The 24615-nt window shown below is 49.2% G+C and overlaps 11 protein-coding genes across 11 annotated transcripts; 4 read left to right on the top strand and 7 right to left on the bottom strand.

Annotated features, from left to right (window-relative positions):
• Positions 1 to 122: 122 nt before the first annotated feature.
• On the bottom strand, positions 123 to 1226 carry N7506_007208 (uncharacterized protein; the record flags this gene model as incomplete). Its single annotated transcript, XM_056956501.1, has 1 exon — positions 123 to 1226. The coding sequence occupies one exon, from the start codon at positions 1224 to 1226 to the stop codon at positions 123 to 125; it is 1104 nt and encodes a 367-aa protein (XP_056810835.1).
• A 2023-nt stretch (positions 1227 to 3249) lies between these two features.
• Positions 3250 to 4398, bottom strand: N7506_007207 (Major facilitator superfamily domain general substrate transporter; the record flags this gene model as incomplete). The annotated part of the gene is made up of 1 exon (XM_056956500.1): positions 3250 to 4398. One exon carries the CDS (start codon positions 4396 to 4398, stop codon positions 3250 to 3252), a length of 1149 nt encoding a protein of 382 aa, XP_056810834.1.
• A 701-nt stretch (positions 4399 to 5099) lies between these two features.
• On the bottom strand, positions 5100 to 6161 carry N7506_007206 (carbon-nitrogen hydrolase family protein; the record flags this gene model as incomplete). The annotated part of the gene is made up of 1 exon (XM_056956499.1): positions 5100 to 6161. The coding sequence occupies one exon, from the start codon at positions 6159 to 6161 to the stop codon at positions 5100 to 5102; it is 1062 nt and encodes a 353-aa protein (XP_056810833.1).
• An 814-nt stretch (positions 6162 to 6975) lies between these two features.
• N7506_007205 (general substrate transporter) lies at positions 6976 to 8609 on the bottom strand (the record flags this gene model as incomplete). The annotated part of the gene is made up of 3 exons (XM_056956498.1): positions 6976 to 7300; positions 7363 to 8434; positions 8501 to 8609. The coding sequence occupies 3 exons, from the start codon at positions 8607 to 8609 to the stop codon at positions 6976 to 6978; spliced, it is 1506 nt and encodes a 501-aa protein (XP_056810832.1).
• Positions 8610 to 9088: 479 nt separating this feature from the next.
• N7506_007204 (uncharacterized protein) lies at positions 9089 to 11683 on the top strand (the record flags this gene model as incomplete). The annotated part of the gene is made up of 1 exon (XM_056956497.1): positions 9089 to 11683. The coding sequence occupies one exon, from the start codon at positions 9089 to 9091 to the stop codon at positions 11681 to 11683; it is 2595 nt and encodes an 864-aa protein (XP_056810831.1).
• A 349-nt stretch (positions 11684 to 12032) lies between these two features.
• N7506_007203 (fungal specific transcription factor domain-containing protein) lies at positions 12033 to 13874 on the bottom strand (the record flags this gene model as incomplete). The annotated part of the gene is made up of 4 exons (XM_056956496.1): positions 12033 to 12603; positions 12651 to 12722; positions 12866 to 13666; positions 13792 to 13874. The coding sequence occupies 4 exons, from the start codon at positions 13872 to 13874 to the stop codon at positions 12033 to 12035; spliced, it is 1527 nt and encodes a 508-aa protein (XP_056810830.1).
• Positions 13875 to 14602: 728 nt separating this feature from the next.
• On the bottom strand, positions 14603 to 16228 carry N7506_007202 (beta-lactamase/transpeptidase-like protein; the record flags this gene model as incomplete). Its single annotated transcript, XM_056956495.1, has 2 exons — positions 14603 to 15483; positions 15526 to 16228. 2 exons carry the CDS (start codon positions 16226 to 16228, stop codon positions 14603 to 14605), a joined length of 1584 nt encoding a protein of 527 aa, XP_056810829.1.
• A 1181-nt stretch (positions 16229 to 17409) lies between these two features.
• N7506_007201 (uncharacterized protein) lies at positions 17410 to 18088 on the bottom strand (the record flags this gene model as incomplete). Its single annotated transcript, XM_056956494.1, has 2 exons — positions 17410 to 17950; positions 18024 to 18088. The coding sequence occupies 2 exons, from the start codon at positions 18086 to 18088 to the stop codon at positions 17410 to 17412; spliced, it is 606 nt and encodes a 201-aa protein (XP_056810828.1).
• Positions 18089 to 19321: 1233 nt separating this feature from the next.
• On the top strand, positions 19322 to 20829 carry N7506_007200 (uncharacterized protein; the record flags this gene model as incomplete). Its single annotated transcript, XM_056956493.1, has 2 exons — positions 19322 to 19346; positions 19415 to 20829. The coding sequence occupies 2 exons, from the start codon at positions 19322 to 19324 to the stop codon at positions 20827 to 20829; spliced, it is 1440 nt and encodes a 479-aa protein (XP_056810827.1).
• A 643-nt stretch (positions 20830 to 21472) lies between these two features.
• N7506_007199 (ribosome biosynthesis protein MAK16) lies at positions 21473 to 22532 on the top strand (the record flags this gene model as incomplete). Its single annotated transcript, XM_056956492.1, has 2 exons — positions 21473 to 21531; positions 21638 to 22532. 2 exons carry the CDS (start codon positions 21473 to 21475, stop codon positions 22530 to 22532), a joined length of 954 nt encoding a protein of 317 aa, XP_056810826.1.
• A 613-nt stretch (positions 22533 to 23145) lies between these two features.
• N7506_007198 (uncharacterized protein) lies at positions 23146 to 23838 on the top strand (the record flags this gene model as incomplete). The annotated part of the gene is made up of 1 exon (XM_056956491.1): positions 23146 to 23838. One exon carries the CDS (start codon positions 23146 to 23148, stop codon positions 23836 to 23838), a length of 693 nt encoding a protein of 230 aa, XP_056810825.1.
• Positions 23839 to 24615: the final 777 nt, after the last annotated feature.

Raw genomic sequence — 24615 nt, 5'->3', positions numbered from 1 at the left:
CCAAAAATTGGGGCAAAACCTTGCTTGGGAATTCGTTAGCCACTTACCTTATTAGCGAATAGAGTAAGCTAAGTCGAGGACTCGGGACGACAATCTCAAGAATCACAAGCATAGTACCTAATCTATATGGACAGGCGCCTGGCATTAGTACCCAGTTCATGGCTAAGACCTGACTTGCGACCAAGAGTGGTCTGGGCAGAAGTATCAAACCGGCTTTTGAGGTTGAAAACTGATTCCTCCAAACACATCTTGACTTCGACACCCTGATCCTCGATGCTGTTCATGTATTGGTGCGCTTTTTCTTCCAATTCGCGCATATATTTTTGTGCTTCTTCTTTCACTTCGCCCATGCAATCATTGGCCGTGTTCCGTACCTCAGAGTTAGCGTCGTCGACTTGTTCACGGAATTCGGCCTCGTTTGTTTTGCATTCGTCGTAAACTTGATCGCGACACTCGTCCACCACACCATCAACGATATTATTAAAGCGTTGCTCAATCTTCCTGTCGAGGTATTGGGTAAGACGGTGCTCAATCATTGCCACGTGAGTAGGGCTGGTATTTTCTAGCTCGCACGGCAGATCACTTGGTGTCTTTTCTGGTTTGGCAAGCAAATGTTGGCGTCCTGACCGAATTAACAGCTCGCGAATCAGGTCATCGGGAACACCATCTAGCTCATGTAAAAGACGCGTGAGTTTAGCGGGCTCTATATGACTAGGAGAGCGAGGGTGCTCAAAGCAAGTGGGACGAATTGACCGTGACGGGGAGAGAGTGCTCGGCGTAGTGGGTTCGGTAGAAGAGCCCCGCGATTGAGAGTAAGAGGGGAGAAGTCTCTTTTGCCTTTCGTCGTCGGATGGTACTGACAGCGGGCCTATGTATATTGATAAGCCACCGAGACTTAATGGGGAGGGCGATGGAGTAATAGAATCGTACCTCTGCGCCGTTTTCCAACCACTCTCTGAGACTCGGACGTCGCGGAATATAGGGGTGGGCGGATCTCCCCCTGCTTGTACAGACGCGGGGTGTCCACTGTACGGGGGAGGATCGAGCGACGGGCTCGAGGCACGCTGGTCTTTCTGAACCAAGCCATGTCGAGCATGGTCAAATGCCTTTGTCTGGAGCTTTCGATCTCGCAAGGCGCCCAAGAAATTTTTGAGCTGATCGAGTTGGGTTTTCTGAAAGTCTCGTCCAGGAAAGTAAAGGCGTAGAAATTTGGACTGACATATCATTTCAGCCGCACTGACCTCGTTGTGTCCATAATTGGCCGTGCTAGGAAATTTTATGCTGGATGGACAGAGAATGACGCCTGGAGTATGGAGTCTCAGGCTCAAGCTCACTGGTGAGACTGTCGAAACATCGTCGCCAAGTGACAAAAGCATGGAATGGAGTTTATCGGATATTTCTGTCTGGCATAATTCGAAAAGATCAACGCGTTCTGGGGTAATGTTCAGCCTAGGAGCCTGTGATTTGCCGCTTCGGTTAGTACAAGCTGTGGCGAAATGAAGAAAGATGGATCCTTGGCAGGCAGATTCGTCATGAAAGATACGAAGACTAGCAGTACAGAAAACATTGAAAACTGGCGCATAGACAACGACTTGTTTGACTAGCTTCCAAGACTTCGATCGTTCCAACGGCTTCGCTTGCTGTACACTGGCCCAGGGTAGGGTTGGCGAGGTTTTCGACATGATAATATTGTTGTGGTTGCAGTGATTGCTAAATCAAAGTGATTCCCTCGATAAATCGAGTGGCCCTCCCACCCAGGCTTTGAAATGAAGTTGAGCAGCCTTGACTCGCATAAAATTTGAATAGATAGATGACGATGATGAGAAAGTGTAAATATGAGAGTAAAGCTCTTGCGGTCTGTCCCGAATACGTGCCCAATCCGAAGTCACGAGTGAAGTCGGAGAGTCCAATGAGAACACAGGAATGGCAGGATTGGCAACGAGAATGGCAAGAAGCAATACTCCGTACTTGTAAAGAGGTAATACTCTTTGCGGCCTGGTCCCGAACACGTGCCCAATCCGAAGTCAACAAGTGAAATCGGAGAGTCCAATGAGAACACAGGAATGGCAGGGTTGGAGACGAGAATGGCAAAGAGCAATACTTGCTTTACTTGAGAGGTTGTGAGGATGTTGTGGGGGACGAGAAGACGCGTCAAGAAAGATCAGGAAAAAGGGGGGGCTGAGAGGCTGACGTTTTGGGAGTTCTCGACACGTGACCGTACAACGTACATCAGCGCTGCTCAATTGGGGGGACCTCGTGACTTCGGGAAACATGATCACTTAGTCAGCAAGAATCCATCCCGAGGTCAAAGCAGCTCTTTATTGTCAATCTTTCTCGCTCTCAATAATTCATTCTATTTCAAAGTCACAGTACATACGACCACAGGGTGTGGAAAACAGGGCTTCCCGTCCGCTCAGCCGTACTTAAGCCACACGCCGGTGAGTTAGTAGTTGGGTGGGTGACCACCAGCGAATCCTCACTGTTGTATGTTTTTTGTATTTTTTTGTTTTTCATCGCTTGAAAATGAATCGATCATACCAAAATCAGTGCTGTGAACCAGACACACGAAGGGTTCTCTTGAGCACATTCTCAATGGAGCATACCCTTGGCGTTGTACGGCATATTCGCTGGCTACTCAATGGGTGGCAGCTCAGGAAACATTCCACGCATGCGAGTAGCCACTCTGAGATTGAGGCGCAGTGCCGATAGAGGCCCAAGCCCAATTTGCATAACATATGTTAGTCTCATACCAACCTTGGAAGCACCGGTGTATCTGCAAAAGCCAGAGTAGAAGTCATTGCCTTAAACCATGCAGTTAACGATATCGTGGTGCGCAACACCATCGTCGTCCACAGTGCATCTGGTTCTTCTATCATTTCGAAGGCGGCAACTCGATGGTCCGTAAAGCTAGAGCTCTATGTCACCAAATCTTGAGTTCTATATGATTCATTACATTAGAAGCATGTACGATCGCAGGGTGTGGAGATTATCTAGACCTATGTACTGTCGACAGGACCTGCCCCCTAACACTGGCCCGCCCGAGGTCCCATCATGTCACCACCACGAGCTTGCTTGATAGACATTTGAAAACTATGAGTGAGATGGAAATCCTCTTCATTCAACAGAAATAAACACTCCATCTTCGCGGCCACATTTCCCTCCACACACAGACCCACATGTCTAAAAGCATTCTTCATACCCGTGGACTTCATAACTTCATAGAAGCCCCTTACAAAATCTTCGGCAATCTCACAGCGAAAAAGTGCCCACGAAAAAGTATGCAGTCCCCAAGGACAACATCACCGACCCAATAAAAATGCCCAACCAAACTTCTCCTCCCGGAACGGAGAGGAGCAGAGCGTTTAGTATACAACCAGCTACTCCCGAAACGCCCCATGAGACAAGGATCCTCCCATAGTTACGAGCAAACGCTTGCGGAGATTTGCTTTTTGCTTTGACCAATCCGGGAATGATGCTGAATCCAGCGCCGTGCGAGAACAGGGTCGCGACGAACGCCCCTCCTAGAACACATGCAGCATGAGATTGCGTTGTAGCAATAATCAGTAGCCCACGTAGAACTAGCAGAAGCACAAAAGTACATCTCGAACCTAGCATGGCATTCAAGGTGGGAGACAGAACACCACCTAGCCCCAAGGCGACCATGCCGTAGCGCAGATAACGCATCCGATCCTGGTCAACATGCGAGAGGAGAATTGGGTATAGGCCTGAGAAAAGGGTCATTCCCGGAAGTGCGTTGAAAAACAGCAGCACCGAGAAAAAGCCTTGCATTGGAACAGGCTCTCTTGGCTGAGGACCCTCAAAATGAGATGCGCCCATTCTATTTGTAAGAGTCAAGGTGAGGACTCCAACGGTCAAGCAAAAGACTCCGCCCGCAATGAGAAATGACCCAAGGACCGACGCCTCCAAACTTTGGAAGTCTAAATAATTGCCAAGCCACAAACACAATGCTGCTCCCGAAGAAAACCCCAACGGCCCGATAGCGCTCCTTGCAAGTGCTTGATGAGGGAACAATGCGCCGAGAAGGATGACCACCGCGAGGTATGTGATTCCAACGCCGATGCCTGCGAGGAAAAAACCCACGAGCATGGCAGTTTGACAAAGATGACCGAGTGAATATCCTGCCAAGATGACCCCTGCACCGTAGAGTAAAGTGCCTTGCGCAGCAACATGATATGCCTTGCTTCGATACAGTCGCGAAGTACAGAGGACAACACCAATGGCGAGACCGAGACATGCAAAGCCAAAGGGTGCAAATGCTGCACTTGTTGAAACATTCAGAAGCCGAGGTAGCTGAGCTTGAAATGCACTTGTAGCATAGACAGTTCCCACCAACAGGATGTTGGCAAAACCCACCCCGGCATATCGGATGATTCCCATTACAAGATTGGAAATGAGGTGAATGAAAATGAATTCTGTGAGAGATACCAGCGCAAGGCTGTGTGCTCCGAGGTATCCAAAGGGTGAAGTAGATGAGCTCGGTGGACTGGGCTTGTTTTATCTCGTTTACAGCTGCAAATCCCGAGGGCGACAGGGAGAGAATCAGGAAATACGAACCTTGGAAGGTCGTGTGGGTCGGCAGGAAGCGAAACTGGAAGGAGCAGATCGGCGGCAATTCCGCCGCCCCGCGGGTCTAGTGGGCCCCACGAACGGCCCCGGGGCCCCGGGGGGATGAGAAGTGGGGCCTGGCAATCATGCTCACTCATTATAACGGAAAGCCAAAACGTTCAAATGTTTCAAGCAAATAGATATTGGTAGCTGAAAGGCGTGCCTAGATCGGTCGAATACAGTGATAGGTAATTCGGGTGCTGAGCCAGATATATGGCAGTACCAGCAGCTTCCAAGGTTTTAAGTCTGCTGGCCATCTGGATCAGAACCTCGGGGTCGGCTTTCCAATGTTTCTTTGGCTATAGATAAACGGACTATCTAGATATTGCCATATGAAGGTGCGTGTAAACAATATAAAGAATAATTTCGGAGGTTCTAGATAGGGAGGGTAAATTGGATTTGTATTGACGAATCCAAGGATGGTAATGTCCATGGATATCGAGTGTATGCCGTGTGTGACAACATCCTCTTAATCACTCCCTAACAAAAGCATCATCGACGAACGTGACAGGATCTCTTCTGGCTCGATTGACCTGCAAATTGAAGACGTCCAGTCGCTGATAGCCACCAACCACATCGTGATATTGCTTTCCCTCGATGCAGCGGTCAAGATCCATATCTGTATAAAGGATATCCTCCTCTTTCTGGAGGAACTCAACGGGCTTTCGGGAACCAGCCTCGTCTACGACGAATGATGGAAGAGAGGCTCCGGCTGGGTCCAAGAACATAGTCACTCCTTGAGATGTCGATTCCAGTGTCTGGCGGACACTCGCAGGAGAGCTAGCCCCATCTACCAGGGCCTCAATCATATTTTGAGTGAGAAACCCACTGCACATGACCCCAAAACATTTGGCTTCGAAACAGTGAGCAGCAGCACGAACACGATTAGCCCAAATATTGTCGTAGTTTGCAGGAGTTTCATGGCCGGCTTGAGGCTCTACTCCAGCTTGAGCTCGAGTTGGCCACACTGGTGGCCAAGATGAAATATGAATTTGTTCACCTTGACCCATCAGCGAATATCTTGCAAGTGGGTTCGTATTCTCGCCACAAATCAAGTTTCCAATCTTTCCAAAGGGGGTCTCGGCCACACGGAGGCCATGACCATCGCCAGGACTCCAGACGAGCTTTTCGAAGAACGTTGGCATGAGTTTGCGGTGGTGTACCAGGATATCACCGGTAGGTCCGATGATGAGATTGGAATTGTATAGGCATGCGGTACTTGACCGCGATCTTTCAGAGATTCCAATACTTATCACGGTGTTGGTGTCCCTTGCAGTGTCCCTGAGCTGCTGAACTTCCTCACCATCCACATAAATTGACTCTTTTGTCATACGCTCGAAAAGACCGTGGTTCTCGGTTGGTGGACGCAGGGCACTCCACACAGGAAAGGCCGAAATAAAGGTCTCGGGGAACACCACTAAATTTGCTGAGTTCTTTGACGCTTGGTGAATGAGGTGAATTGATTTGCTGAGAGTGTTCTTTGCTGAGAGAAAATGAGGCGCCACATGACACGCAGCCACTCGAGTGAGAGGCATGATTAGAGAAGGTAACGAGAATGTGATGTAGGAAGAGACTAGAGCGTGGCAAAGAGAGCTCATTTAACGGCTTTCTCCTAGCCTGCTGGTAGAGGAAATATCTAGAATGATTTGTGTCGTGAAGAAGGCTCCATGAAACCCATCCTGTTGGGGTGGAGTCCAGATCGTCGGACAACGTCCGGGTTACGCGAGATATTGGGGCGGCAATCCGGCGGCAGTGCCGCCGCCAGGTTCCAAGGTTCTGGTTTGCCAACCCGCATACTGAGAAATGATCAGTTCTCCACTTTCACTACTCTGTTCATTGCCGTTTTCCGGGATTCGTAGCAATGTAGATTCTCGTCCATGGCGAGTCACAAGATAAGAGGGTTCTGCAAGCGCCGCCCGAGATTGCGGGTTTTATCCCAGATTCACGAGCCAAGAAACCGTCGTCAGATGCCAGGTGATTATTGAACAGAAGTGGTCTTTGAAACAGACCCCGAGACCCAGAACACAGAAGTTATAGACGATGTAGACAAGGGGGGGAAACAAATTCATTGGCCACAAAGAATGAGAATGGTAAGTGACTATCGAGCGAGGCGCGAGAGAATCATGAATTGTTAAATTATGTAGCATTCGAGATGAGGAGAGAAGAAGAAGATTAAGAGGAAAGCTCTCTCATCTAGTCTGATCTACCCTGCGGGGACCTTGCACACCAGGCAAACACCGACGCTGACAGTAACATAACTATTTATGTACACGGGGTACAGAGGCTACAACGGAAATGCAATCACGGACGGGCGAAAGGTTCAAATAACGCTGTGGTGCTTCCGAAATATCACTTCTTCGCAACCTCTTTCTCATCGCCCTGAGACAAAATGGAGGCCGCATCCATGGCATCGTACTTGTCGAACACATTGGCCATTTGCTCGAGGCTGTATCCGCGAGTTTCAGGATAAAAGAAAAACACAACGAGCCCATAAACAATGAGGATAACGACATATACAAGGTAGTATTTCCACCCTATCGCCTCCAAAGCGATGGGATTCACAAATATGTTGAAAATGATGGCAATGATGCAAGACATCCAGGTAACGGTCAGTCCGCGGGATCGTAGAGCGAAGGGCCAAATTTCACATGGGTATGAGGTAAGAAGAGGTGTTCTGTAAATCATGGATTAGCTTCAGTGTATGAATTGGGCGGCGGATAGAACTCGAAGACTTACAAAGCAATATCGTACCCAGCGAAATAAAGAAACACGAAAGGAATAAACGCAATACCAGTTGCAGAGTTGCCTGTCGTGACAAAAGATCCATAGAGCGCTGTCATAATCACATAACTGATCAACATTATGAAAGCCGACAGAAGAAACAAAGTCCGACGACCCATTCGATCCACAGAAATTGCCCCCAAAACAGAGAACGGAAGGTTCCAAACCTGAAGACAGGCAGAAATGAGAAGCTGGGAAGTTGTCGATGTTATCCCAATTGTATTGAGAACAATCGTCAGATAGTACGAAAGAAGACCGTTTCCTGCCCATTGGTCGAAGAACCCAAGCGTGACGGAAATCAGCAGACGGTGACGGTTTCCACGGGTACGTAACATTTGAGAATATCCCGATGATTGTTCTGCCTCAACCTCAGCTTGGATAGAGGTTCTAATCAATTCCAGTTCCTCATCAACCAACGGCACATTGGGATCACCGTCCGCATGCAATCTTGCAAGGGTAGCTCGTGCTTTTTCAATCTTGTTGGCCGAGATAAGCCACCGAGGACTTTCAGAAATCCAGAGGAAACCTGGAATGGCAATTCCAGGCATAAGAAGTTGGAACAGCGTAGGGACTCTCCAGGCCCAATCAGAAGTCATGTTCCGAGTTCCGAAGGTAACCCAAGCCGCAACAATACTACCAATATAGTAGCTTGTCATATATAGCGCTGTAGCAATGCCCTGGTGAGTTGGATATGCGACTTCGGCGATGAGGGAGGGCCCGGCGTTATTCATGAATCCCATGCTCATGCCCGTGAGCAAGCGGCCGACCATAAATGAGTCACGATTTGGGGATGCAGCCTGGACCACAGTTCCACATGCAAGAAAGAAAAGTCCCATCAAGATGACTGGCTTGCGTCCAAACTGGTTTGAGCACCACCCTGCCGCAGTGGCCGTAATACCTGCACCGATCCAGTACAAGGTATTGATGAACCCAAGCCATGTGCCAGTAGGGGTCCCCATGAAGTTTGTCCACACTGTCAATGACTGGAGACCATTGAGAAGGGAGCTGTCGTATCCATTGGCAGATGCTGTTGTAGAGAGCGGTTAGTTAGCGATGTATGGAAACGGACCCTAGAATGAAGACAGCAACTTACATAGAAACGTCAACGAAATGATAGATAGATTGAGACGGATGAGGCCAGGGGTCTCCCACCAGCCCTTACGAGGGGCTGTGGGAGCGGTGGTACCCGACGAAGAATGCATGTTGGAGAAATATTTCAAGCTCTGCCCTGACAAGAAGACTTCAAATTTGTTGTCACAGAGCGAGTAAGGGGGGCAATGGAACGAGAGTATGTTTACATCTGGAGCATGCTCTTCTCTACTTATTCCATACCCCATATAACTCAAGATAAGACCCGGGGAAAGTGTGGGGAAGCATCATTGGTCGGAAATCCCCTATCATTCAGGATTTGTGGAAGAAGTGCTGGATGGTGGGAGGTTGGGGTGGCGCTCGGCGGGAGACGAGCGGTATTGCCGCCCATTTGAACGTCGAGCCATGGTCGCGGTAAGGTGTGGAGTTGTGGAGTAGTGGATTTCCCGCCTTTTCTCTTTCGGATTGATCATTCTCGAGATGATACGAGCGAGATGTGAATTATTTTAAACACCCAGTTTCCTCGAGTACGACTTTATCGGCGATTCGTTATCTGGAGTCAGCTTCGAACCCTTCACCAACGACCCTCACAATGCCTTCGCCATCAGACCGTGTCAGAAACTTGGTCACACAACTCTCCCTTGAAGAGAAATGCGCTTTGTTAGCTGGAAAGAATATGTGGGAGACACTGGATATTCCACGACTGGGTATTCGCTCCTTGAAGACAACCGATGGGCCAGCCGGAGTCCGGGGCGCCAAATGGACAGACGGTTCCCATACTACCTTCATCCCCTGTGGCATCTCACTGGGAGCAACATTCGACCCTGATATTGTGCAGTGTATTGGCAGGGTGCTTGGAGCCGAAGCTCTGGGAAAGAAAGCTCATGTGTTGCTGGCACCTACCATGAATCTGAGTCGCTCTCCATTTGGTGGACGGAACTTTGAGAACTTCGGGGAGGATCCTTTCTTGACCGGAGTAATGTCTACACATTATATCAAGGGGATTCAGAGTCAGGGAGTGGGCGCTTGTATGAAACACTACGTCGCCAATGATCAGGAAACGCGTCGATTCAACATGGATGAGAAGATTGACGAGCGAACCCTTCGCGAAATCTACCTAAAGCCGTTTCATATGACCTTGAAAGCCGACCCCTGGACCGTCATGGCAGCCTACCCGAAAATCAATGGCGAACATGCGGATACAAGCCAGCATCTCTTGCGCGAAATCTTGCGCGAAGAATGGGGCTATGATGGACTAGTCATGAGCGACTGGGGTGGTTTGAACTCAACCATAGGAAGCATCAAGGCTACCACTGACTTGGAGATGCCGGGGCCTCCTTTGAGGTATGGTGGCGCTCTTGTGGACGCAGTGCGCAACAAGCAGGTTTCTGAGAAGGGGGATATCGATCCGGCAGTTTGCCGCTTATTGACTCTTCTTGAGCGAGCGGGCCTCCTGTCCGGCAACTTGAAAGAGGTATACAATGGACAGGAGATCGCACCTGAGATCATTGATGTGAAGAAGGAAGAGCGAAGTCAAGACAGACCTGATTTCAGAGAAGCAGCACGCAAGGCAGCATCCTCAGGAATCGTGCTTCTGAAAAACGAGGATAACACACTCCCTCTGAAGCCCTCTTCTTTGAATTCTTTGGCTATGATTGGTCCAAATGCAAAGACACCAACTGCTGGAGGCACAGGAAGTGCAGTTGTCAATCCATACTATATTACGACGCCCTATGATTCTCTCGCTGAGGGGATCCGGTCTTCAAACCCTGCCATTGAAATTCGATACGAGCCAGGCATCTTGACCCACCTTCACCTGCCCATGCTGGGAAACATTCTCACTCGTCCCGATGGGTCCGCCCCTGGACTAGAAGTGGACTTTTACCACGGCGACAATTTTGAGGGTGAAATCGTTGCTACGACATATTGGCACAACTCAATGGTTTACTTGATGAGCGATGGCGATATTCCGTCCAGCCTTCAGGGCAAGCCATACTGCTTCCGTGCTCGTGGAAGATTTACACCTACTGTCAGTGGACTTTATGATTTCAGCCTGTCAAACACAGGGAGGGCAGTCCTCTTCATCAACGGTGAACAGTTCATCGACAACCAAGAATGGTCAACGATTTGTGCAAACTTTATGAATTGCAGCAGCCCAGACAAGCTCAACTTCAAGTGGCTTGAAGCAGACACCTCGTACGATTTCCGAATCGACAACGTCGCAGTGGCGCCTCCGACAAGACCTCATGATAACACCTTGTTTCACCGAATCGCTGGTGTAAAAGTAGGAATGCTTATTCGCCATGACGAGGATCAAATGATCGAGTCCGCGATTGAAGCTGCCAAAGAGTCAGAAGTAGCCGTCATCGTTGTCGGTCACAACAATGACACAGAGCGTGAAGGTTGCGACCGGGCCGAACTCGAGCTTCCGCGCAGAACAAACGAGCTTGTCGAGAGGATATCTGCCGTCAACCGCAATACCATCGTCGTCACGCAGAGTGCTTGTGCAATAGCAATGCCATGGGCTGCCAAAGTTCGCGCGATTGTCCACGCTTGGTATCAAGGGCAAGAAAACGGGAACGCCTTGGCCGATGTGCTTTTGGGGATTGTGAACCCCTCTGGGAAGCTCCCTGTGACGTTCCCTCGAGCTATTGAGGACCATGGCTCGCATAAGTGGTTCCCCGGCGATCCTGTTACAGACCAGGCAGAGTATGGTGAAGGTGTGCTCGTTGGCTATCGCTGGTTTGATGCGATGAAGCTTGAGCCACTGTGGCCTTTCGGGTATGGGCTCTCTTATACTTCCTTCCAGATATCTGAGGTGGATGTCAATGGCGACATTTCCTCTGATGGATCATCAAATACTATCGTACGCGCATCTGTCATGAATATTGGCCAGAAAACTGGCAGCGAGGTTGTGCAGGTTTATCTCAGCCCGTCTCCTTCGATGGGTGACTTGCCCAAAGCCCCACTGTCGCTCGCTGGATTCACAAAGGTGAATTTGTCACCTGAGGAGAAGACTACTGTTTCAATTCCCATTGATCGCGAGTCTGTTGCGTGGTTTGACGTCACAAAGACAGGGGATGACAGTTCTAGAGGGGCTTGGCGAGTAGACAATGGTACCTATTTCGCATTCGTCGGGAGTAGTTCTCGAGATATCGTTGCAAAAGTCGAAGTGAATGTTAAATAGAGCAATTGCAAGTTTTTTTTTCATTATAGCAAACAAGTTTCCATTTCTTTCCCTAGCAGGGATCCTTCAAAATTGCTCATCTAGGCAACAAGCTGACGTTTGTCACTCAACGCGACCGCAATTTTCCACATCACTTCAATGCTTGAATGTTTGATCGCCCATCTACCCAAAATTTCTACGGCCACCTTTTCAAGCACCTCGATATCAGCTACATAATCCCTTAAAAATGGAGATAATGATGCGATCGTAAGGTTGATTATCACAGCCAGCGTTCTATGTTGAGCGTTAGGATTGATCCCTTTTTCCCACTGAGAGACGAGATGATTTCATATGGGCCATGTCTCAAGACTTACGAGTGCATGTTGATCATTGTAAAAATGGATGGAACTTTTGTGACTGAGTCTGCGACCTCAAGGAACTTGCGACAGTGGTAGATACACTTCACAGCTGGTTCGATCAGGCTGTCAACCATGGTGGAATCTACGTGCACCGAACATAATTTGTAGAGATATGGCCGATATATTATATCGCCACATGCCCAAAATCGTAAAAGAAGAACCCCTTCCTGGGTAGTAGGGTTTACGTCGTCAATCCGAGGCTTGATGGATGGCGGGAGGAGATCCCACCACTGCTTGAGTTGGCTGTATAGCTCCGCTGAAGTGGTGAAAAGGGCATTCGCTGAGCCAGAACTCTCTATAAACTTGTCAAAGATTTGTTCAACGGTGTAATTGCTGTCCAAACTATTGCCGTTGAATTTGTAGGTAGTAAAATGAACGCGATTCATTAATCGACGAGCTGATAGATTGGCGATCCATATGAGATAGGCGTCAGTGGAGTATGAAGCAGCATTTGGGTAGAAGAGCTTTTCCACCATGAGTTCGATACCACTCCTTGGAAGCTGGTACTCTGCAAGCATGTCACTAAGCAGAATAAGCATATGGTTTCCACTGCGACAATGCGAACGTACCACTCTGCCAGGAAAATTGCCCAAATAAGTCTAACACATCCTTGGCAAGGGCCGCTCTCTCCATATTGGTCACTTGAAGAAGGTCAAAGTAAGCAACAGAGCAGATATGACTCGGGCGGGGACAGGGTCTTTACGCCAGAAATATGTGTTGTAGATTATTCGATGCCATATGAATCATCCTCCATGCGTGAAGAGGATGGCAAAGACTGTTATACCAAGAAGCTGCTAGAAAAAGGGCTTGGCATAGGTGTAAATCTGTATGGAATGAGGTTGCCCATTCTCTCATGAGAATCTCGAGGCCAAAGAAAAAGCCGGTCTTCCCAGGTAATTCGCCGCTTTTGATCTCATTTGGCAAGGTTCGGTTCACCTGGACAAGAGCGCACATGACGAAAATCAAGGCCTCCTTGACCCCTGGATCACCGGGTCGATTTTTAAGGGAAGCAAACAGTTCCCAAAATGAATCTGCGTCGATGATCGGGGTCGTGGGGTTGAGATCCTTGAAATATTCATGCACTAGCTCTTCAATCATAGGGTTCTCTGAGATACCAAACGGTGGTCTGGTTGAGAGGCGCGCATCCAACCTGAAATCCTCTGATTGCCCACGTTTACGCTCTGTTCGGAGAAATAAGTCAACCGGATAATTACCAAGCAGCACTTTTGCCTTCTCTGTCTGCAGTAGATTCTCTGTGGTAGATAGATGCCCCGCAGGTATGTTCATTGGCAATGTATCATGAGCATCAGATAGCGTGAATTCGCGCAATAGAAAACCAGACTGATTTTGCGGAGTAAGATTGTCATGTTGTGGCAATGGCGTGTTGAAAATCTCTCCTTGGCTGGAAACAGCTGCATCGCCTATGAGTTGCGCAATCTGACTTCTCATGATATCAATCGCTGCTGTGTGCTCTCCAATTACCTCATCGTGGCGCTCTATGCGATCCGAAAGAAGTCCAGGGGAATTTCTTTCGTTGTATTCCCCCGCCAGGGTGTCAGCTTGATGCAAAAATGACTCCAGCCCACTGTAACAACAGTCGGCTCGATTTGCCTGCAGGCAGAGCGAGCAAATCGGCCGTTTGCCATCGCATCGACGTTTACTAAGATTTGCTTAGTTTCTGATCTTCTCGTGCTCGCTTTAGCGACATACCGTTTCCGGCAGTATTCACACGCGACTGCAGCCCTCTTACGCTGATTGGGCTCCACATGGGTATCGTTCATAGCCACATCCATGACAGCTGAGAGGCGCAAGGATGTGGGAAGTGGTCGGCTGGCGGAAGCTGGCGGAATAGCCGCCAGATCTCCACGTGATGGCGCGGGACGGCAAGAAGTGGGTCGCTTGCCGTTTTAGGAAACTCTGACCGACGCTTTGATTGGTATACAAATAAAGATCTCAAGGGAATCTCGGACATGCACAAGATCGAGCCTCCTTGTGCTGCGCATTGCCAGATATCATTAACGTCATTCCCTAAATTATCCATGACAAGGGTGATGGTTTTGCGGAAGGGCAAACAAATCGTCTAATGACAAGGTAAAGCCCACTAACTAGCGAAAAGGGCGTCCACGGGTGTTTATGCCACCCGCTGGTGAGTTAGTGACCAATTTTGTAAACAACCAGCGAATCTTCACTGTGGTATGTTCTTGGTTGTTTGTCGCAAACTCAATCACCTTCGAAGTGTCTGCTTCAAGTTTTGCTACTAGAATTTACCTACAAATGATCAAGATAATCAGGTCATACTTTCTGCATACTAAGATCATGGATTCACCGTTTGTTGCGACAGGATTTGCAATCTCCAAGCTGTAGAAACCTCAACGGTCAAAATTTCTGGCACAAAACCATCATAATGATGTTGAGCAATACTCAGTAAGCTTGGGGGGGTTGAGTAGTGAGAAACCCCAAGATAGGCGCACATTTACTTTGAATCATCCTAACCAACACATAAAACTGAAATTCCAAAGTTTCATAATTCTGCGTGTGCATCTTCAAACCCCCTCCCCATCTTCGTGAATAGCTCCCCAGGTTCTGGCAGGTCGGACCGATGCTGCCACCAAAGACAAGAGACCCCTGTTCCATTCATCTCAGATCCAAACTTGGTAATGTGGTACTCCATCGGGAAAATAGGCTCTCGGGCAAGCTTCGCAGACTCATCATGCGTCAAGGTCCAATAAAAACTGTCCTCCTGGTATGGAAGAAGGTGGAATGTATCCGCTTTTCGGCCCATATACGCAATCTGAAGACCGGTTCTGTCTTTGCTGTACCCGATTTTAATAAAGAAATTTCCAGCTTCGTTGAAGTATTTTCCGACATAATCTTCTAGTGGTCTGGAGGGAGTCTCAATAGTTCGGCCCGCAGCCAGACTCTCGTTGATATATTTTGCCTGCTGTAGCGCAATGTCGACTGATTGCTTTGCCAGAAGGGTATAATCAAGTGCATTATGGGAGTTGTTGAGAAGGGCTTCAACAAGCAGCTCACCAATCCACCGCACTCCGCCGTTCAGAGACTGAGAATTGGTGAGAACGACAACTGCACTGCCAGTTTCAATAAGTAGGACATTGTAAGTGTTGAACCCAGGGATAACTCCCCCGTGATACAGGGCCAACTGTGACGGTGCACCTGTTCCAACCATAGGATTGGGTGTGCTTGTATCGCTTCCCTGGGAGATGACGGCAGGTAGCTGTGCTCGGGCCCAACCAAATCCGTACGAATGCTCCCTAAGGGAATAAAAGGGCAGGGATTGATGCCCTTTCCATAGCTGATAAATACCTCGAATGGTCGAGTTGAGCTGATCAGATGAGCTAGAATCTGGGTGGATGATCTCATGAAAAGCAGCAGTCATTAAGGCTTTTTAGAGAGTCAATAAATCATTGACAGAGCTCCGAACACCCCCGGCTGGCCCCATTAATACGTTCTCTCCGTGTAGCGGTGTCGCGATAGGGACAAAAGACCCGTTCTCCAGCGCAGCATAGGGCTTCGCTTCATTTTCGCGGCTCTCGCCTGTGTAGTACGTTCGGTACAAGCCGAGCGGGGTCAGAAGGCGGCGCCGCAGAACTTCCGCAAATGATTCACCAGAGACCTTCTCGATAACCTGGCCGAGGACCTCGTAGCCGAAGTTATTGTATATGAACTGGGTTCGAAATGGCTGGATGGGCGGGGCGTAATTAAGTATTCGAATGGCCTCCGATCGAGGCAGATAAGGAACATTGTTAGATGCGAGCCAGAGAGAGTCAAGAGAGGCAAGACCAGTACGGTGTGTTAGCAAATCGCTGAGCTTGATGTCGCCGTAGATGTCTTCACGGTGAAATTCTGGCAACAACGTCTTCAGAGGAGCATCCCACGATGATATGATACCGTCGTCATGAAGGGAGGATACCAAAGCAGCTGTCAAGCCTTTGGTAAGAGACCCGAGCACAAACGTTGTGTCGCTATCGCAAGGGATGTTACTCTCGATGTCGGCGTAACCAAGTGAAGCGGTGTATACGGTTTTGTTATTCTCTACTATGCCCAGTGACACTCCTGGGATGCCCGAGATGCTGCAAATATCTCGAATGATCGGGAGAAGAGCGGACCATTTACTGTTGAAAAGCATCGTGACCTAGCGGAGGGTAGTTTGAAAGAGAGGGGTCTGACGCTAGCGGTAAATTTAGAGTCAAGCCTCAAGATACTCAGGCGGCACGGCAGACTTGCCTTTTCATGCACTACTTTGTTACTGTTGGAAGTCAGGTGATGCTGTTTCCCATCTCTAATCGACCTCTTTCTCCAACTTCCTTCTTTTCTTCGCTCTTCAGTGAATCCGTGAATTTCATCAAACAGAGAAACTGCCCTTTCTTGATATACTTCCCCTGATATCGCCTCTTGCTACTTGCAAACTTGACGAATTCTTTGAACCGTGGCATTTCAAATGAATTAGATAGACAAAAACTCAATACAGCGTTAGTCAATTATTGAGGGAAAAAAAAGAAAAGAGAAAAGAAAAGGAAGGAGAAGGGTGGAGGGCATCAACCTTGAGGCGGTTGATTATGCCACAAATCCACGGGTGCCAAAGGCAGGTAGATACTAGAAATAAAGAAAGTGTAAAATGAGCGGAAAAAAGGGAAGGAAGCTGTTGGAGAGCAAAGTGTCGGTGCAGGCGTTTGCCTGGTTTGCCAGGCTCCCCGCATATAGATGTAAGATAGAGAGAGCTTTTCTCTCTTTCCTTCTTCTTTCCTCGTCCCACAATACACTGATTTACAGCACATATCTCCTCCCTCTCTTCGATAAAATGACAGGTGGGGGATCATATGCTTCCCCTACTCTCTTGTTCCCATCACCACCATCACCACCGAACAGATGAAGGAAGAGATCAACCAACCTTGGCCATAATGGAGAAATGAGGGTCGCAGGTAGACAAGTTCTGTCGGTTTGGTTAGGGGAAAAAAGATAACATAAGAATATTGATCATAATTTATCCATGGATTGAAATCGCGTTTGGGTAATCTATGCGCTAGAAACCCTTGGAATTGGATTGGGTTCATATCAATAAGCAAGATATTATGAATGGAAATTATCATTAAGTGCTCCCAGAAGATGTGTATTTCGGGGGGAATATTATCATGCCGACGACCACGACCTGAAGCTGGGTTCTTTTATGGAGGACCCGAGGTCATCTATATCCATCGCGCCATCACGAGAAACAAGGGGCAGTAGTTCTCAAGGTGTCAAATTATTCTTCCTCCAGAACTCCACCCTCTCAATGCGTGTCCAATAGACCACCAATTCTGTACCATTACGTTATCTCCTGTCAGGCGTCCCGGCCAGCTCAGCCGGGTCTACAAAAAGCTCATGTGTCGCAGGTTTAGCCTCCTGTTGGGAACCACCACTTGCTGCTTCGGTAGCGCCTATGTCCTGTGACGATGCCCGGTTACGGCGTCGCAAGAACAAGAAGGCTAGCGCAGCCAGCACGACCAAGCCGCCGATGCTCACGCCGACACCGATCCCTGCTTTCGCACCGGTGGAAAGTCCGCTCGTACTAGGTGGGGTATTTGAGCTATCGGCAGACGAGGCCTCAGAATTTGCACTGGTTGAAGAGGTTGTCGGAGAGGAAGCCGTTGGCGTGGATGAGGGCGTGGAAGGTTTTGACTTGATTTCGAAGCCCGGGGAGGATATATGAGTACCGGTGACACTGAAATCCTTCTGCTCATTTGGAATAAACGTAAAAGCGTACTGCTTGGTTTTTCGTAGGTCGTCGGGAGGAACACCTGGCACGCCGAAATGAAGAGCAGCAAGATCCACGATACGTTGGCCATGGATCAAAGAGAGAAGCAAGTTCCCACTTGCTCCGTCGCAAAAACGCAAGAAAAATCGCTGTTATGACTCCCACATCCAGGAAGATAAAAGATTCTGACAAGATTGTAGGCCTGTACGGAGTTTGCCGTGCTCTGCCCAGAGTAGGCGGAGAGTTGGTCAGCATAATGTATTTATCCTGGCCAGAGCCCCTGAGGTACGGAGTACCGAAGATAATGATATGCACGGTACCCAAGCCCTGTGGACCAGGTTACAACCTGGTGATCATCTATAAATGTAGGGAAAGGAAGTGGCTGGACATTATATCACATTTTGCCCGTCCAAGAGACATGATTTCGATCAATGTTGAGCTCAAAAAAGCTATCTTTTGTCTTCTTCCTTTTCTTTTTCTTTCTCTTCTCTTGACCATAAGCACCGAGTAACTTTGGGATTTTCTCACTAATTGATGAACATAAAATTACGAACCGGACTACGGGAGTGTGTACTCCGTACGGAGTACAAGTCGAGGGCGAGGAAAAGAAAAAGCGATATCAGTCTTATGCGCCAAGGCCAGGCTCATTTCTTGGGTGTTGAGATCCTGGTAGGGCCCAGCATGCCGGACCCCGCCCCCTTACTGCAATCTGTACCAAAGTAGAAATTAGTACAACCTTGGAAGGGACCAAGTCTGAGCTCGAATGCTGTCGTGCCACTCGATATCTTGGTAACGAAGATACCAACCGATGTTCCTTCTGACGCGATTGCTAATGCGTACCAATGCATAGGGCTTATTGATATGTTCAAGGGTCTGGAAAATGTGCTCTAATGATATGAAAGGTGCAGCTGTGCAAGGAGCAAACAAACGTCGTCATGAGGCTGAGAATGACTAGATCTTCGGCCAATCGTTCGAGCTGGCGGGTCCCCACAGCGCTACGATCCACGGAACGACGGAACACATTCGTGCCTCACTGGACTCTTTCGCTCGATACGAGAGGTGGACATACTATCGAAAAAAATGCCCCACTCATTGCATTTGACAGATCTGAAAGAAAGTTAGCTGATTAGCATAGATGTGGATATCCATAAACATTGGTACTACTCTGTAGTAATTCTATGCTTAGTTTACTCGACATGCTTTACTGTGCTTGAATGGTCCTTGTGGCAAAAAGAGCCACATGTTCGATGCCTGCCAATACCCTCGTTTCCAATCCGGCTCCGCTAACTTTCGAATTTCTCCTGTGTACTTCTCTTTTCTTTTTGCAATCAAGACCTCGTTTTTGCAATCAAGACCTCGTCATCATCAAATTGGCCCCCAAAGTCTCCTGGTAGATCTACAACCTACTACCGGAAGAATAGATAATCCATAACTTAACCCGGACGGCAATGATCTCCCCTAGGTGAACATGGCACGCCTCGGGACACAATGTCAACATTCACTAGATATGCAAGTGAGTGGATACTGGATTTTCATTCCCTGCGTGCGATGTAAATCTTTCTAACCAACTACAACCGGCAGGCCCGAATGAGCGGCGAACAATCAGTCGGGAAGACGTCGGCTTCTACCATGCTTTGGTGATTGGAGCTATTTATGAGATTCCAAGTGGTGGGATAGATGTCCACTCATCTCGCTCATTCGTCGCGCCTCTCACAAGCTGCCTCCAAGAATATCCTTATCTCGGCGTGGTTATCAAAGATGGAGATACCGAGCAATCTTTCTACGAAGCAACTTCGAGCGTCAATCTCGAGAACCATATTTCCATTCTTCAGCAAGCGCCTAGTGGTGAGGAACAGAATTCCAGTATTCAGCAATGTCTACCGCAAATTCTCGACAGGCCTTGGTCAGCTGGCCTACCACCTTGGCGAATCGTTGTGCTCCCGCTTGCATCGGAAGACCCAAAATTAACACGCTGTTTCATCGCGTTGTCATTTTCACATGCCCTCGGCGATGGCATGGTGGGAGTTTTTTTCCACCGTACTTTTTTGAACGCACTTCGACAACCTTCTGATGCCGAAGAGTTGTCCTTCATGGTAACGACACCCAAAGCGGCACTCTCCGAGCCTTTCGACACCCCCGAGCGGCTTCCCATCTCATGGGGCTTTCTCCTTGGGCCATTGATTGGAGCATATCTACCAAAGTTTCTTGGTAAACTGCTAGGTTTCCGGGCTTCCGCTAGCACGGTAGATGCAGGTACTTGGATTGGATCACCTATGTTCTTTGATCCGACCGCTGCCGAAACCAGCAGGGTGAACCTTCTCGAGATTGAAGCTCCACTAGTTCAAAACGCCCTACAAGTCTCAAGGAGCCATGACACCAAGCTTACTGGAACTATGCATCAAATGATTATTCGAGCTTTGAGCAAGGCCGTTCCAGACGACAATATCACCAACTTCGTCTCAGGCACGCCGGTCGATATGAGGGCTTCTGTCGGTACGCCCGCTCTCACATGGGGTCTGTTCGTGTCTGGATATTATGAGATGCATCCTCGCTGCTCTGATGCAACAGAGCCGGTACTGTCGGAAGAGTCTTGGACAGCTGCTAGCTCGATGACAAAGGCGATTTCGGCTTGCGCTGCGACCCTTCAAGACCAAGCAATTGGCTTGTTGAGATATGTTCCTGGAATCAGAAAGTGGACATTGAGTAAAATTGGCCAGCAGCGGGATTCTTCGTACGAGCTGAGCAATTTGCTTGCTTTCGATAACCAGGATGGCGAGAAGCAAGAATGCAGAGTTGCAAAGATGGTGTTCTCGCAGCCTGGTAACGTTACCAGCGCGCCGCTTGTGTTCAATGTTATCAGTGTGAAGGGGGGGAGTTTGATGTGTACGGTGAGTTGGCAGGCTGGGGCTTTGGGAGTCCCCCTGGACGAAGAGCGGTCGTTTGTGGATGGCATATGCCTGTCAATCCGGACCGACTTTGAGGCTTTGACGAAATAGGTGGTTTAATGTATAATTCAAATGTAAAGTAATATCAAATTGTCGAATTTCATTTTTCGCTTGAGGTACTTCGATATGTAGCTTCAGGGCCTGCAAATGGGCCACCTGGGCAATCTCTGTTTCTTGCGGCCGTTCGAAGGTTTCGTCGAAAATTCAGAACTGTAGAATAATACAGGGAAGACTTGAAGTGATCCGTGAATCCCATATTTGACGTTTTGTCTCATTCATGGGTGTGGTAACTTCGGTGACAAAAAATATACATGCGCGGCGAAAGTTTGTTTGTTTTTCTGGTGCTAAAAATATGAATTTCCCAAGTAAAGTCCATGAATATGTGCAGATTGATACTACGTGAGTGTTTGTCCAGATACACAAGTTTCGATCAACTCCAGGGCTAATAGAAGCGCAACTATTGGAGAAGCACTGAATGTCAACCAAATGATGTTCCAATTGCGATTTCACCTTCGAATTTAGCGTTCTCTGATTGGCCCGCCAGTGGACACCTTGACGCCTGAGCTTCAAGGCAGAAAAAATCAGATAAGACTAGTCCCAATACGAAAGGCGGTAAGCCAACTTTTTTTTCTTCGGCATCAATATCTCTGCATACCGGGGCCTTGTCACTTACAGCCGTCAATTCCTGCCCATCATGTCTGACGAAATTGTTTGGCAGGTTATCAACCAGCAGTTCTGCTCTTACAAGCTCAAGTATGTTTTGCCCCCACCTCTGATACCCCCAGGCCTTTCACCTCCATTCTTTTTCGTCTTCCTCGACCAAAAAATATGAACCTTTCACTAACAACACTTTCCTTAGAACCACAAAAGACCAGACCTTCTGTCGCAATGAATACAACGTCAGCGGTCTTTGCAACCGCCAGTCCTGCCCCCTGGCCAACTCGCGGTATGCGACTGTCCGAACCGACCCCGAAACCGGTGTCATGTACCTCTACATGAAGACCGTCGAACGAGCCCACATGCCCAGCAAATGGTGGGAGCGAGTTCGCCTGTCCTCCAACTATGCCAAAGCCCTCGAGCAGGTCGACGAGCGCCTGATCTACTGGCCCAAGTTCCTGACCCACAAGTGCAAGCAGCGTCTCACCCGTCTGACGCAAGTCAACATCCGCATGAAGAACATCGCCAAGGAAGACGAGCGTCTCGGTGAGAAGCTGGTCCCCAAGCTGGCACCCAAGATCCGTCGTCGCGAGGACACTCGTGAGCGCAAGGCCGAGTCTGCTGCTAAGGTCGAGAGAGCCATTGAGCGCGAGCTTATTGAGCGTCTGCGCAGTGGTGCTTACGGTGACCGGCCACTCAATGTCGAGGAGGGTATCTGGAAGAAGGTGCTCCGTGGACTTGAGCGCGCTGGTGACGGTGAGCGTGACGTCGACATGGATGACGGTGAAGAGATTGAGGATGAGGAGGAAGAGGGTGTTGGCGAGGTCGAGTACGTTAGCGATCTCGACGAGGAAGAGGACCTCGAGGATATGGAGGATTGGCTGGGTGTTGACTCGGCTGACTCCAGTGATGACGACGAGGATGAGGATGAGAGCGATGAGGATAGCGAGGAGGAGGCTAGCGAGGATGAGAAGAAGCCCAAGCCCAGTGCCAAGCGGAAGCATGCCGCTCCTCCTACGAAGCCTCGCAAGAAGGGTCCCCGCATCGAGATCGAGTACGAGACCGAGGGCGCTGGCAAGGAACAGGTCATGGCATGAGGGGAGATTTGGCAAAAAAAAGTTCACCGGATCTTGCATGGCGTTCGGGTTTCTGTTTTATATTCTGTGCTAGTGATCGGGCATCATACCCTGTTATTGCATTTACGATACTAGTCTTTCTCAATGTTTATTATTTATCAATGTGTTGCACCTTGTATGAACGAATTGGAGTTGAGTCACTTGCCTCACAGCTTCATATTTCGTTATATCCATGGATATGCGATCCAAGTCGACGGCCAGTGCATGTGCCGTTACCATGACATGAGACAGAGCAATATGGCTGTATGCTCCCGTATGTTCAAATGTCTCAAGTGCCCATTGAACAGCAGCGTCGAGATGAAGAGTGGACCAAAAGGGAAAGGCACTCAAACCGAAACACGTGATCACGTGGCAATCGGCGCCAAAGGCCGTTTTGTTTCATTTTCCCTTTCTCTTTCAACTTCAGGAGCCGGTTCTTCTGCCAAACTAATACCTTGCGATTTTACAATCTTCGTTGCGACAGCCAATCAATTTCCAATTCCCTGCAACGGGATCAACAGCTCCAGCTCCAGCTCCGAACCCCACCCCGCATTCAAGCTCCCGTTCTGCAGACCGCGCATCTCTTGACGACAATATGAGCTCATACTTCTCGTCTCTCACCTCCTCGTCTGCTATCTCCGGCCTGGGCAACCGCCTCACCAATCTCCGCCGCGCCATCACCCTAGGCGACGAGGGCGACGACCCCGACAACGAAGACTGCTCCCACATCTCCAACGCCCTCCGAGCCTACTACACTGAAAAAGGCCGACAGTTCCCACCATGGCTACCCCAAGACCCTAAAGCTCCAGCCCCAGCACCGTCACGCACAATCGCAACCTCCCAACATCCCTCTGGCCAAGCACCCGCCCAAGGCCGGAGTGGCGGTCTAGGTGATCTATGGGGAGATTCCGGCTCACAGCAAAATCTACAAAACCCCCAAACCGCCAGTCTGCGTCGCGGCCGCGGAGGCATGGCACCGCCTCTTAATTCCGCCCACAGCGCGCCGTCGGGCTCGTCGCCGTCGCCCACCCCACCACTCACACAATCACAGTCCTACTCGCCTGCCCATGGATCATCCGGAAGTCTGCACCCTAGCGGTGCACGACCTCTGCCAAGTCAACGCTCGGGATCCTCGCAGTCTTCGCAAAGTCGGCCGAACCTTGACCGTGCGGGTTCCGGTGGTGGTTCAGCCCAAGATCGCCTCAGGGCGAGGTTGCAGGGTGGAAGATCGCCGAGTCCCAATGTTGACCCAAGTGTTCGGAAGCCGGTCGGATTGCCCCGACGGTAAAGCTTGCATTGTAGCTAGCGCATGGCGTTGGGAGTCTTTCTTTCTGTGTACATACATTTCAATGGAAGTTTGAATGATGGCGAGATCGGACGTGTAATAGTCCTTGTACTCGGTGATCGAGGTGGGATCACCAGCTTCTTGTCTGTGTCTTGCATGCAATGTCTAGTGGCATGCTGTACGCCCCGGATTTCACAACACTCTCGGATCCGGGGAGATCATGCCACTGCCACTATGTAAAGATCCGTCTTCAAGCCAGGAACGGCAACCCGCACCCGAACATGACTCGGTATCAGAACTTGAACGGCTGGGTGTCACCACACGGCCGAAGCGCAAGCCACCAAAGCTAAGCACATCACACGACGAATGAGCATCTCGGCTTGCGGGGAAATAAAGAACCGCATTGTTTACTCGAGGTAGCCATGTTCGGTTCCCGAGCCGATATTCGATATACCACCAAGGACAGCTTGAAGCTGGCGGGAGCTTCTAATCGGTGGTTACCCTCAGTTCAAGGGTCAAGAAGTTGGCCAAAGGTACAACACTCGGTTTCTCATTATCATGTATGGGAGCATGTACTACGATCATGCTTTTCTCCGAAGTCTCGCCGACGTCCTCTCCACGGGGAACCCCAGACTCTTAGCATTCTTAGCGCTCATCCCACCCGGACTATGCCCGAGATCGACAGTCCATGTGACAAAGATGAAAGCTTGCTGAGAGTCTTCGGATTTTGAAATTTGCCTTGTGCGAGTCCGAGTCAATTCTCATGGCCAAGCAACACAA

This window comes from Penicillium brevicompactum, assembly GCF_028827555.1.
Source record: "Penicillium brevicompactum strain IBT 35665 chromosome Unknown utg000005l_segment0_segment0, whole genome shotgun sequence".
NCBI classification, from domain to species: Eukaryota; Fungi; Ascomycota; class Eurotiomycetes; order Eurotiales; family Aspergillaceae; genus Penicillium; species Penicillium brevicompactum.
Note: the sequence above shows the minus strand (reverse complement) of the source record. Positions and strands in the feature narration are given on the sequence as shown.